The sequence below is a fragment of the Oncorhynchus keta genome, chromosome 2 (genome assembly GCF_023373465.1).
Source record: "Oncorhynchus keta strain PuntledgeMale-10-30-2019 chromosome 2, Oket_V2, whole genome shotgun sequence".
Taxonomy (NCBI): Eukaryota; Metazoa; Chordata; class Actinopteri; order Salmoniformes; family Salmonidae; genus Oncorhynchus; species Oncorhynchus keta.
In genome coordinates, this window is record NC_068422.1 from 2,838,266 (window position 1) to 2,852,500 (window position 14,235).

Genomic DNA, 14,235 nt, shown 5'->3' on the forward strand with positions numbered 1-14,235 from the left:
GGGTGCGGGTAGGGGCCCGTTGTCTCTGTCTACGGGGTGCTGGTAGGGGCCCGTTGTCTCTGTCTACGGGGTGCCTGTAGGGGCCCGTTGTCTCTGTCTACGGGGTGCCTGTAGGGGCCCGTTGTCTCTGTCTACGGGGTGCTGGTAGGGGCCCGTTGTCTCTGTCTACGGGGTGCCTGTAGGGGCCCGTTGTCTCTGTCTACGGGGTGCCTGTAGGGGCCCGTTGTCTCTGTCTACGGGGTGCCTGTAGGGGCCCGTTGTCTCTGTCTACGGGGTGCTGGTAGGGGCCCGTTGTCTCTGTCTACGGGGTGCTGGTAGGGGCCCGTTGTCTCTGTCTACGGGGTGCCTGTAGGGGCCCGTTGTCTCTGTCTACGGGGTGCCTGTAGGGGCCCGTTGTCTCTGTCTACGGGGTGCCTGTAGGGGCCCGTTGTCTCTGTCTACGGGGTGCCTGTAGGGGCCCGTTGTCTCTGTCTACGGGGTGCCTGTAGGGGCCCGTTGTCTCTGTCTACGGGGTGCTGATAGGGGCCCGTTGTCTCTGTCTACGGGGTGCCTGTAGGGGCCCGTTGTCTCTGTCTACGGGGTGCTGGTAGGGGCCCGTTGTCTCTGTCTACGGGGTGCTGGTAGGGGCCCGTTGTCTCTGTCTACGGGGTGCTGGTAGGGGCCCGTTGTCTCTGTCTACGGGGTGCTGATAGGGGCCCGTTGTCTCTGTCTACGGGGTGCTGATAGGGGCCCGTTGTCTCTGTCTACGGGGTGCCTGTAGGGGCCCGTTGTCTCTGTCTACGGGGTGCCTGTAGGGGCCCGTTGTCTCTGTCTACGGGGTGCCTGTAGGGGCCCGTTGTCTCTGTCTACGGGGTGCTGATAGGGGCCCGTTGTCTCTGTCTACGGGGTGCCGGTAGGGGCCCGTTGTCTCTGTCTACGGGGTGCCTGTAGGGGCCCGTTGTCTCTGTCTACGGGGTGCTGATAGGGGCCCGTTGTCTCTGTCTACGGGGTGCTGGTAGGGGCCCGTTGTCTCTGTCTACGGGGTGCCTGTAGGGGCCCGTTGTCTCTGTCTACGGGGTGCTGGTAGGGGCCCGTTGTCTCTGTCTACGGGGTGCCTGTAGGGGCCCGTTGTCTCTGTCTACGGGGTGCTGGTAGGGGCCCGTTGTCTCTGTCTACGGGGTGCTGGTAGGGGCCCGTTGTCTCTGTCTACGGGGTGCCTGTAGGGGCCCGTTGTCTCTGTCTACGGGGTGCCTGTAGGGGCCCGTTGTCTCTGTCTACGGGGTGCTGGTAGGGGCCCGTTGTCTCTGTCTACGGGGTGCCTGTAGGGGCCCGTTGTCTCTGTCTACGGGGTGCCTGTAGGGGCCCGTTGTCTCTGTCTACGGGGTGCCTGTAGGGGCCCGTTGTCTCTGTCTACGGGGTGCCGGTAGGGGCCCGTTGTCTCTGTCTACGGGGTGCTGGTAGGGGCCCGTTGTCTCTGTCTACGGGGTGCCTGTAGGGGCCCGTTGTCTCTGTCTACGGGGTGCCTGTAGGGGCCCGTTGTCTCTGTCTACGGGGTGCCTGTAGGGGCCCGTTGTCTCTGTCTACGGGGTGCCTGTAGGGGCCCATTGTCTCTGTCTACGGGGTGCTGATAGGGGCCCGTTGTCTCTGTCTACGGGGTGCCTGTAGGGGCCCGTTGTCTCTGTCTACGGGGTGCCGGTAGGGGCCCGTTGTCTCTGTCTACGGGGTGCTGGTAGGGGCCCGTTGTCTCTGTCTACGGGGTGCTGGTAGGGGCCCGTTGTCTCTGTCTACGGGGTGCTGATAGGGGCCCGTTGTCTCTGTCTACGGGGTGCCTGTAGGGGCCCGTTGTCTCTGTCTACGGGGTTCTGGTAGGGGCCCATTGTCTCTGTCTATGGGGTGCTGGTAGGGGCCCATTGTCTTTGTCTACAGGGTGCTGGTAGGGGCCCGTTGTCTCTGTCTACGGGGTGCTGGTAGGGGCCCATTGTCTCTAGGGGTGCTGGTAGGGGCCCATTGTCTCTGTCTACGGGGTGCTGGTAGGGGCCCGTTGTCTCTGTCTACGGGGTGCTGGTAGGGGCCCGTTGTCTCTGTCTACGGGGTGCTGGTAGGGGCCCATTGTCTCTAGGGGGTGCTGGTAGGGGCCCATTGTCTCCTGTCTACAGGGTGCTGGTCGGGGCCCGTTGTCTCTGTCTACGGGGTGCTGGTAGGGGCCCATTGTCTTTGTCTACGGGGTGCTGGTAGGGGTCCGTTGTCTCTTCTACGGGGTGCTGGTAGGGGCCCGTTGTCTCTGTCTACGGGGTGCTGGTAGGGGCCCGTCGTCTCTGTCTACGGGGTGCTGGTAGGGGCCCGTTGTCTCTAGGGGGTGCTGGTAGGGCCCAGTTGTCTCTACGGGGTGCTCGTAGGGGCCCGTTGTCTCTGTCTACGGGGTACTGGTAGGGGCCCATTGTCTCTGTCTACGGGGTGCTGGTAGGGGCCTGTTGTCTCTAGGGGGTGCTGGTAGGGCCCAGTTGTCTCTACGGGGTGCTGGTAGGGGCCCGTTGTCTCTGTCTACAGGGTGCTGGTAGGGGCCCGTTGTCTCTGTCTACGGGGTACTGATAGGGGCCCGTTGTCTCTGTCTACGGGGTGCCTGTAGGGACCCGTTGTCTCTGTCTACGGGGTGCTGGTAGGGGCCCGTTGTCTTTGTCTACGGGGTGCTGGTAGGGGCCCGTTGTCTCTGTCTACGGGGTGCTGGTAAGGGCCCGTTGTCTCTGTCTACGGGGTGTTGGTAGGGGCTCAAGGTCAACTCTTCTTAATTATGTGACTGACTGCTGTGACCGGATGTGTAAAGTTTACACTATGTTTCTTTCTGTCTACAGGGTTCTGGTAGGGGCCCCCAAGGCCAACTCTTCCTACAGCAGCTCACTTCACACCCCGGGAGCCGTGTTCAAGTGCCGTGTCCACAGCAACCCAGAGAGACGCTGCACGGAGATGAACCTGGGCCGAGGTCCGTACTGAACCATGAAACACACAGTCACCAGGGACCAGAGCCTTACGGAGAACCACTGAACAACCACACATTATACTAACCCTAGGACCAGAGCCTTACGGAGAACCACTGAACAACCACACATTATACTCACCCTAGGACCAGAGCCTTACGGAGAACCACTGAACAACCACACATTATACTAACCCTAGGACCAGAGCCTTACGGAGAACCACTGAACAACCACACATTATACTAACCCTAGGACCAGAGCCTTACGGAGAACCACTGAACAGCCACACATTATACTAACCCTAGGACCAGAGCCTTACGGAGAACCACTGAACAGCCACACATTATACTCACCCTAGGACCAGAGCCTTACGGAGAACCACTGAACAACCACACATTATACTCACCCTAGGACCAGTCGTCATGCCAGTAGGGGACACAAAGGCATGTGCCGCCTCAGATTTGTCTTGTTTTAGAATTTTTCTGACTTTTCATTAATTACTAAACTGAATTTTTAAACCCAAATTTGATCATAATTATTTATAAAAACATCTGTCAGCTGTATTTTGTGAAGGGGGAACACTGACTTGACCAGCAATTTTATGAAGTAGTTTTAAGCTTGCCAGCTAGAAGGGGAATCTATCTCCCAACCTTATAACTAGCTACCAAGCCAGTTAGAGTTGCTTGTTTAACAATCTTACATGTTTTTTTTACATAGAATTATGCATAGTGATTTTTGCTATAGATTGCAGGAAAAAGCTGTTTCACGTACTTCATGCCCCATTTAACATAATAATGTCGAGGTGCCAGAAGTTCCAAAATATTTTGATAAATATGATTGTTTTAACTAATGTTTTCCAAGTGGTTATGCCAGAAAGTTTGAGCTGAAGACATTTCCTGCAGTTCCTTTTCTTGTGGTCGAGAGAAGGTTTATGTGGGTTTAATAGAAAACCCTACTTACTCCTCACTGTCACCAACATGACATACGTTATTAAACAAAGTGTCAGGACAAACTTGGGGCCTTGTTGCAGTGCCCTCTCCCCACCTGTCTCTCTGTCTCTCCCCCTCTGTCTCTCTGTCTCTCTGGTCTCTCCCCCTGTCTCTCTGGTCTCTCTGCCTCTCTCCCCCTCTGTCTCTCTGGTCTGTCCCCCTCTGTCTCTCTGTCTCTCTGGTCTCTCTGCCTCTCTCCCCCTCTGTCTCTCTGGTCTCTGGTCTCTTCCCCACCTGTCTCTCTGTCTCTCTCCCCCTCTGTCTCTCTGGTCTCTGCCCTGCTGTCTCTGCCCCTCTGTCTCTCTGGTCTCTCTGGTCTCTCTGCCTCTATGGTCTCTCTGCCTCTCTCCCCCTCTGTCTCTCTGGTCTCTCTGGTCTCTTCCCCACCTATCTCTCTGTCTCTCTCCCTGTCTTTCTCTCTGGTCTCTGCCTCCTTGTCTCTGCCCATCTGCCCCATTGTCTGTCTGTCTGTCTCTGCCCATCTGCCCCTCTGTCTCTCTGGTCTCTCTGTCTCTTTGGTCTCTCTGTCTCTCTGGTCTCTCAGTCTCTCCTAGTCTCTCTAGTCTATTTGGTCTCTCTGGTCTCTCTGTCTCTCTGGTGTCTCTGTCTCTCTAGTCTCTCTGGTCTCTTCCCCACCTGTCTCTATGTCTCTCTCCCCCTCTGTCTATCTGCTCTCTGCCTCGTTGTCTGTCTGTCTCTGCCCATCTGTCCCTCTAGTCTCGTTGGTCTCTTTGGTCTCTCTGTCTCTTTGGTCTCTCTGTCTCTCTGGTTTCTCTGTCTCTCTGGTCTCTCTGGTCTCTCTGGTCTCTCTGTCTCTCTGGTCTCTCTGTCTCTTTGGTCTCTCTGTCTCTCTGTCTCTTTGGTCTCCCTGTCCCTCTAGTCTCTCTGGTCTCTCTGTCTCTTTGGTCTCTCTGTCTCTCTGTCTCTTTGGTCTCCCTGTCTCTCTGTCTCTTTGGTCTCTCTGTCTCTCTGTCTCTTTGGTCTCCCTGTCTCTCTGTCTCTTTGGTCTCCCTGTCCCTCTAGTCTCTCTGGTCTCTGTCTCTCTGGTCTCTCTGTCTCTCTGTCTCTTTGGTCTCCCTGTCCCTCTAGTCTCTCTGGTCTCTCTGTCTCTTTGGTCTCTCTGGTCTCTCTGGTCTCTCTGTCTCTCTTGTCTCTCTGGTCTCTTCCCCACCCGTCTCTCTGTCTCTCTCCCCCTCTGTCTCTCTGGTCTCTGCATCGTTGTCTCGCTGTCTCTGCCCATCTGCCCCTCTGTCTCTCTGGTCTCTCTGTCTCTTTGGTCTCTCTGTCTCTCTGTCTCTTTGGTCTCCCTGTCCCTCTAGTCTCTCTGGTCTCCCTGTCCCTCTAGTCTCTCTGGTCTCTCTGTCTCTTTGGTCTCTCTGTCTCTCTAGTCTCTCTGGTCTCTCTGTCTCTCTGGTCTCTCTGTCTCTCTGGTCTCTTTGGTCACTCTGTCTCTTTGGTCTCTCTGTCTCTTTGGTCTCCCTGTCCCTCTCGTCTCTCTGGTCTCTGTCTCTCTGGTCTCTCTGTCTCTTTGGTCTCCCTGTCCCTCTAGTCTCTCTGGTCTCTCTGTCTCTTTGGTCTCTCTGGTCTCTCTGTCTCTCTTGTCTCTCTGGTCTCTTCCCCACCCGTCTCTCTGTCTCTCTCCCCCTCTGTCTCTCTGGTCTCTGCATCGTTGTCTCGCTGTCTCTGCCCATCTGCCCCTCTGTCTCTCTGGTCTCTGTCTCTTTGGTCTCGGTCTCTCTGTCTCTCTGGTCTCTCTGTCCCTCTAGTCTCTCTGTCTCTCTGGTCTCTCTGTCTCTTTGGTCTCGGTCTCTCTGGTCTCTCTGTCTCTTTGGTCTCTCTGGTCTCTCTGTCCCTCTAGTCTCTTTGGTCTCTCTGTCTCTTTGGTCTCTCTGTCTCTTTGGTCTCTCTGTCCCTCTAGTCTCTCTGGTCTCTCTGTCCCTCTAGTCTCTCTGGTCTCTTTGTCCCTCTAGTCTCTCTGTCTCTCTGGTCTCTCTGGTCTCTTCCCCACCTGTCTCTCTGTCTCTCTCCCCCTCTGTCTATCTGCTCTCTGCCTCGTTGTCTGTCTGTCTCTGCCCATCTGCCCCATTGTCTGTCTGTCTCTGCCCATCTGCCCCTCTGTCTCTCTGGTCTCTCTGTCTCTCGTCTCTCTGTCTCTCTGGTCTCTCTGTCTCTCTGGTCTCTCTGTCTCTCTAGTCTCTCTGTATCTCTGGTCTCTCTGTGTCTCTCATCTCCCTGTCTCTGCCCCTCTGTCTCTCTGTATCGCTGGTCTCTCTGTTTCACTGTCTCTCTCTCATACACATTCACACACACACCAAGAGGGAGAGAGGGCTACTATGAATCACGCCAGACAGAGGGAGTTCAGCCCCAGGTTGTCTCAGAGAAAATATTAGCGATGAACTCTGGAAGTAGCCTCAGTTATAACTATACTTATTTACACTAATTGCTTTAGTAAATGTGTGTGCGTCTCTAATGGCACCCTCTTTCCTATATAGCTTAGTGCTCTACTTTTCAACAGAGCCTTATGGTGCCTGGTCAAAAGTAGTGCACTATAGGGAGAAGGGTGCCATTAGAGACACAGCCTGCCATCTGAGACGGGAGGCAGAGGAACTGAACCGTTTAAGGGTTGTTGGTACCCATGATGAGAGAGAGAGAGATCCCCACTGCTTTTTTCTAAAGTTATTCGTTGGATTCAGACTCTGTAAAGCAGCGCCTTGATTGCACAATTCCTTGTGTGATGCCTTTGAATTCACCCAACAGATCCTAATCCACTTTATTTGCCAGTTTAGTGCATTCTTGTTAAAGTGAATAAGTGTGTTCCTTTTCTTACTGCTGTTTACAGGCTTATGTCTTCATGGCAACTCATGTTTTTATGTCTGAGGCTGCATCGCAAATGGCCCCCTATGTCCTTATGGGCCCTGGTCAAATGTAGTTAACTTTGCCATTTGGGATGGAGACAGTCTTACTCCTTTCTCAGACATTCCTTGGGTCTTTTTGATCCTCATTAAGATTTAAGAATTGATTAAAGTTGACATCCAATGCAATTAGAGGCCTAGAAACCAGTCCAAATTTAGCTCCGCACCTTTAAAGGGATGTTTCGTTTCTAAGCCACTTTTATCTGTTAGCAAAAGTGAAATAATTGGGGAGCTCCTTTGGCTTAGAGGCCTGCTACACACTCTGTAATGATTAAACAGGATAGGATGACCTAACTGCAACTCTATCTCGAATGGCACCCTATTCCCTACATAGATCTCTGGTTAAAAGTAATGCACTATGGGTGCTATTTCAAACCTTACAGTGAAATGCTTACTTGCACGCCCTTAACCAACAATGCAGTTTTAAAAAACAAATACGAATAAGAAATCAAATTAACAAGTAATTAAAGAGCAGCAGTAAAAATAACAACAGCGAGACTATATACAGGGGGGTACTGGTACAGAGTCAATGTGTGTGTGTGGGGGAGGGGGGGGGCACCGATTAGTTAAGGTAATATATACATGAAGGTAGAATTATTAAAGTTACTATGCATAGATGATAACAACAGAGAGTAGCAGTGGTGGAAAAGAGCGGGAGGAGGGCCAATGCAAATAGTCTGGGTAGACATTTGATTATTTGTTCAGAAGTCTTATGGCTTGGGAGTAGAAGCTGTTTAGAATCCTCTTTGATCTAGACTTGGCGCTCCGGTAACGCTTGCCGTGCGGTAGCAGAGAGAACAGTCTATGACTAGGGTGGCTGGAGTCTGACAATTTTTAGGGCCTTCCTCTGACACCGCCTGGTATAGAGGTCTTAGATGGCAGAAAGCTTGCCCCCAGTGATGTACTGGGCCGTTCACATTACTCTCTGTAGTGATTTGCGGTCGGGGGCCGAGCAGTTGCCATACCAGGCAGTGATGCAACAAGTCAGGATGCTCTCGATGGTGCACCTGTAGAACCTTTTGAGGATCTGAGGACCCTTGCTAAATCTTTTCAGTCTCCTGAGGGGGAAAAGGTTTTGTCGTATATGGCCTCTGTATTGTTTTTTTATTGTGTTACTTTTTTGTTCAAAGTTTTTTTTAAATTAGTTTGTTAAGTTAATGTTTTCTTAACTATATTTTCTTAAAATTGCATTGTTGGTTAAGGGCTTGTAAAGTAAGCATTTCACTAAGGTCTACCTACACCTTTTGTATTCGTCGCATGTGACAAATAACATTTTATTTTAATTTGATACACACACTACATGGGCTTGTCAACACTGATAGGTATTCAGTCCATGGCCTGAAATTGTCAGACTGTTCAACAGTAAACCTCACTTAAACCAGGGTTGAACCTATGCCTTAAGACTTTGTTCAATGGATGAGCTAAAGCCAAGGCATTATCTAAGGGCAGCTAACACAAGTCCTCAGATATCAAGCAAGATCACTGATCATAGGAACAAAGTTCACCAAACCACTTCTGCTACATCTACAAAAGATCAAAGATCAACTTCAACTAGTATTTCGAACTGTATTAGAGACTGTCTCTAGGTAACACTTCCATCTGTCGGCTCCCGGAGAATGGGAAAGTCATCCTCTTTGTAACGCCATATAACAGTCATTGTTAACACTTCTGTCCCGCTCCTGCAGGGAATAAGCCCCGGGAGTCTTGTGGGAAGACATGCCAGGGAGACAGGGATGATGAGTGGATGGGGGTCAGCCTCGCCCGGCAGGACAAACCCAATGGCAAAATACTGGTGAGTTCAAAGGTCACAGTACAGCCCTGTACATCTGTTTGAATCATTCCGTTTCATCTGTGTGTCCAGAAGTCTATACTTGCACATTCCCTTACATTGGACCCATAGCACTCACGTCTGTAGCCATGAAGTGCTTTGAAAGGCTGGTCATGGCCCACATCAACGCCATTATCCAAGAAACCCGAGACCCACTCCAATTTGCATACCGCACCAACAGATCCACAGATGATGCAATCTCTATTGCACTCCACACTGCCCTTTCACACCTGGACAAAAGGAACACCTTTGTGAAAATGCTATTCATTGACTGCAGCTCAGCTCAACACCATAGTGCCCTCAAAGCTCATCATTAAGCTAAGGATCCTGGGACTAAACACCTCCCTCTGCAACTGGATCCTGGACTTCCTGAAGGGCCGCTCTCAGGTGTTAAGGGTGGGTAACAACACATACGCCATGCTGATCCTCAACACAGCCTGCGGCTATGGAATCCTGACCTGTTCACCGGACGTGCTACCTGTCCCAGACCTATTATTTGACCATGCTGGTCATTTATGAACATTTGAACATCTTGGCCATGTTCTGTTATAATCTCCACCCGGCACAGCCAGAAGAGGACTGCCAACCCCTCATAGCCTGGTTCCTTTCTAGGTTTCTTCCTAGGTGTCGGCCTTTCTAGGGAGTGTTTCCAAGCCACCGTGCTTCTACACCGGCATTGCTTGCTGTTTGGGGTTTTAGGCTGGGTTTCTGTATAGCACTTTGAGATATCAGCTGATGTACGAAGGGCTATATAAATACATTTGATTTGATTTGAACACAGGGGCCCCTCAGGGGTGCGTGCTCAGTCCCTTCCTGTACTCCCTGATCACTCATGACTGCATGACCAGGCACGACTCCAACACCATCATTAAGTTTGCTGATGACACAACAGTAGGTAGGTGTTTCACCGGGAGGAGATCAGAGACCTGGCCGTGTGGTGCCAGGACAACAACCTCTCCCTCAACATGATCAAGACAAAAGAGATGATTGTGGACTACAGGAAAAGGAGGACCGAGCACGCCCCCATTCTCATCGACGGGGCTGTAGTGGAGCAGGTTGAGAGCTTCAAGTTCCTTGGTGTCCACATCCAAACACACCAACACAGTCGTGAGGAGTCGACTGAAAAGATTTGGCAGGGGTCCTCAGATCCTCAAAAGGTTCTACAGCTACACCATCGAGAGCATCTTGACTGGTTGCATCACTGCCTGGTATGGCAACTGCTCGGCCTCCGACCGCAAGGCACTACATCACAAAGTACATGGGGCAAAGCTTCCTGCCATCCAGGACTTCTATACAAGGCAGTGTCAGAGGAATGCCATAAAGATCGTCAAAGAGTTCAGCCACCCTAGTCATAGACTGTTCTCTCTGCTACCGCATGGCAAGCGGTACCGGAGCGCCAAGTCTAGGTCCAAGAGGCATCTCAACAGCTATATTAAGACTCTTAAAGAAGAAGTTACAGGTCTGTGAGAGCCAGAAATCTTGCTTGTTTGTAGGTGACCAAATACTTATTTTCCACCATAATTTGCAAATAAATTCATTAAAAATCCTACAATGTGATTTTCTGGATTTTTGTTTCTCATTTTGTCTGTCATAGTGTACCTATGATGACAATTACAGGCCTCTCTCATCTTTTTAAGTGGGAGAACTTGCACAATTGGTGGTTGACTAAATACTTTTTTGCCCCTGCCTTTCTAAGGTCTTTGAAAGCCAAGTTAACAAACAGATTACCGACCATTTCGAATCCCACCGTACCTTCTCCGCTGTGCAATCTGGTTTCCGAGCTGGTCATGGGTGCACCTCGGCCACGCTCAAGGTTCTAAACGATATCATAACCGCCATCGATAAAAGACAATACTGTGTAGCCGTATTCATCGACCTGGCCACGGCCTTCTACTCTGTCAATCACCACATTCTTATCGGCTAATTCAACAGCCTTGGTTTCTCAAATGACTGCCTCGCCTGGTTCACCAACTACTTCTCAGACAGAGTTCAGTGTGTCAAATCGGAGGGCATGTTGTCCGGACCTCTGGAAGTCTCTATGGGGGTGCCACAGGGTTCAATTCTCGGGCCGACTCTTTTCTCTGTATACATCAGTGATGTCGCTCTTGCTGCTGGTGATTCTCTGATCCACCTCTATGCAGACAACACCATTCTGTATACCTCTGGCCCTTCTTTGGACACTGTGTTAACTAACCACCAGACGAACTTCAATGCCATACAACTCTCCTTCCGTGGCCTCTAACTGCTCTTAAATGCTAGTAAAACTAAATGCATGCTCTTCAACCGATCGCTGCCGCACCTGCCCGCCAGTCCAGCATCACTACTCTGGACGGTTCTGACTTAGAATATGTGGACAACTACAAATGCTTAGGTGTCTGGTTAGACTGTAAACTCTCCTTCCAGACTCACAATTAACATCTCCAATCCAAAATTAAATCTAGAATCGGCTTCCTATTTCCCAACAAAGCATCCTTCACTCATGCTGCCAAACATACCCTCGTAAATCTGACTATCCTACCGATCCTTGACATCGGCGATGTAATTTACAAAATAACCTCCAACACTCTACTCAGCAAATTGGATGCAGTGCATCACAGTGCTATCCGTTTTGTCATCAAAGCCCCATATACCACCCACCACTGCGACCTGTATGCTCTCGTTGGCTGGTCCTCGTTTCATATTCGTCGCCAAACCCACTGGCTCCAGGTCATCTATAAGTCTTTACTAGGTGAAGCCCTGCCTTATCTCAGCTCACTGGTCACCATAGCAGCACCCACCCGTAGCATGCGCTCCAGCAGGTATATTTCACTGGTCACCCCCAAAGCCAACTCCTCCTTTGGCCGCCTTCCAGCTCTCTGCTACCAATGTCTGGAATGAATTGCAAAAATCACTGAAGTTGGAGATTCATATCTCCCTCACTAGCTTTAAGCACCAGCTGTCAGACCTACTCACATATCACTGCACCTGTAAATAGCCCATCCAACTACCTCATCCCCATATTGTTATATATTTTTTTTCTCCTTTTGACCGCAGTATCTCTACTTCATTGAATGTGTACATTCATCTTCTGCACATCTATCACTCTAGTGTTTAATTGCTAAATTGTAATGACTTCGCCACTACGGCCTATTTATTGCCTTACCTCCCTAATCTCATTTGCACACACTGTATATAGACTTTTTCTATTGTGTTATTGACTGTATGTTTGTTTATCCCATGTGTAACTCTGTGTGTTGTGTTTGTCGCACTACTTTGCATTATCTTTGCCAGGTCGCAGTTGTAAATGAGAACTTGATCTCAACTGGCCTACCTGGTTAAATGAAGGTGCAGTAATAAAACAATTGTAAAAAATCAGAGGGCAGCTGGCTGGGTATGTTTAGGCTTCAGTCCCTGGCCCCTCCACGGTGGTGGTCTTCTAACCTTACTTTTTTGAAGTGTTTTTTGAACTCCTGCAGCGGGTGATGAAGGATCCAAGCCTCTCTCTTTGGCCCTAATGCCTGCCTCTGGCCCTGGGGGACTTTCCATGGCCCTGAAGCCTGCCTCTGGCCCTGGGGGGCATTCCATGGCCCTGATGCCTGCCTGGGGGACATTTCATGGCCCTGAAGCCTACCTCTGGCCCTGGGGGACATTCCATGGCCCTGATGCCTGCCTCTGGGGGACATCCCATGGCCATGAAGTTTGCCTCTGGGGGACATCCCATGGCCATGAAGTTTGCCTCTGGGGGACATTCCATGGCCCTGAAGTTTGCCTCTGGGGGACATCCCATGGCCCTGAAGCCTGCCTCTGGGGGACATCCCATGGCCCTGAAGCCTGCCTCTGGGGGACATCCCATGGCCCTGAAGTTTGCCTCTGGGGGACATTCCATGGCCTTGAAGCCTGTCTCTGGCCCTGGGAGACATTGCAGTTCCCTGAAGCCTGCTTCTGGCTCTGGGGGACATTCTATGTCCCTGAAGCCAGCCTCTGGCCCTGGGGGACATTCCATGGCCCTGATGCCTGCCTCTGGGGGACATCCCATGGCCCTGAAGCCTGCCTCTGGCCCTGGGGGACATTCCATGGCCCTGAAGCCTGCCTCTGGGGGACATCCCATGGCCCTGAAGCCTGCCTCTGGCCCTGGGGGACATTCCATGGCCCTGATGCCTGCCTCTGGGGGACATCCCATGGCCCTGAAGCCTGCCTCTGGGGGACATCCCATGGCCCTGAAGCCTGCCTCTGGGGGACATCCCATGGCCCTGAAGTTTGCCTCTGGGGGACATCCCATGGCCCTGAAGTTTGCCTCTGGGGGACATCCCATGGCCCTGAAGCCTGCCTCTGGCGGACATCCCATGGCCCTGAAGCCTGCCTCTGGGGGACATCCCATGGCCCTGAAGTTTGCCTCTGGGGGACATCCCATGGCCCTGAAGCCTGCCTCTGGGGGACATCCCATGGCCCTGAAGTTTGCCTCTGGGGGACATCCCATGGCCCTGAAGCCTGCCTCTGGGGGACATCCCATGGCCCTGAAGTTTGCGTCTGGGGGACATCCCATGGCCCTGAAGCCTGCCTCTGGGGGACATCCCATGGCCCTGAAGTTTGCCTCTGGGGGACATCCCATGGCCCTGAAGTTTGCCTCTGGGGGACATCCCATGGCCCTGAAGCCTGCCTCTGGGGGACATCCCATGGCCCTGAAGTTTGCCTCTGGGGGACATTCCATGGCCCTGAAGTTTGCCTCTGGGGGACATCCCATGGCCCTGAAGTTTGCCTCTGGGGGACATCCCATGGCCCTGAAGTTTGCCTCTGGGGGACATCCCATGGCCCTGAAGCCTGCCTCTGGGGGACATCCCATGGCCCTGAAGTTTGCCTCTGGGGGACATTCCATGGCCCTGAAGTTTGCCTCTGGGGGACATTCCATGGCCCTGAAGTTTGCCTCTGGGGGACATCCCATGGCCCTGAAGTTTGCCTCTGGGGGACATCCCATGGCCTTGAAGCCTGTCTCTGGCCCTGGGAGACATTACAGTTCCCTGAAGCCTGCGTCTGGCTCTGGGGGACATTCCATGTCCCTGAAGCCTGGCCCTGGGGTACATTACAGTGCCTTCAAACCTGTCTCTGGCCCGGGTGGACATTGCATGGTCCTGAAGCCTGTTTTTGCCATGGTCATTCTCCATTTTATTACTTCCATTATCTGAGGGAGTATATTGGCATAATGTTCATACCACTTCCAATGGTTATTATGCATCAATCACCTTGAAAGAACCTCTAAGTATTTAACATGCTGTTTTCCCTTACAGGTGGTTTATAGATGTTCAACTATTAACCTGGCCCTAACTCTTACCTTGACACCTACCACGATCAAGTTGTTGCTTATCAACAGAGTTGCACTTTATATGTTGTTGATAGTAGTAGACCATCTGTAAAAGGACTCATCAAATAAAGTGGTACAAAAACATTTAGATTTTATAGCAAATCAAGTGGCAGTTTGTCCCAGTAGTTGTTTTAAACTGTCCATCAGGTTTGGTGATAACAGAAAGCTAGTGATGTTCCGGAGTCATGTGTCCATGCATGGGGCCCCTGTAGATCCCTGC

The 14,235-nt window shown here is 51.7% G+C and overlaps 2 protein-coding genes across 2 annotated transcripts in view; one reads left to right on the forward strand and one right to left on the reverse strand.

Annotated features, from left to right (window-relative positions):
* LOC127909421 (uncharacterized) overlaps nt 1-14,235 on the reverse strand; it is a 202,774-nt gene that overhangs the window by 128,351 nt on the left and 60,188 nt on the right. The window lies entirely within an intron of this gene.
* The window catches only part of LOC118378207 (integrin alpha-9-like), a 185,405-nt gene that overhangs the window by 9,580 nt on the left and 161,590 nt on the right, over nt 1-14,235 (forward strand). The window contains 2 exon segments of the mRNA XM_052470796.1: nt 2,829-2,956; nt 8,538-8,644. Coding sequence (XP_052326756.1) covers nt 2,829-2,956; nt 8,538-8,644 — 235 coding nt within the window.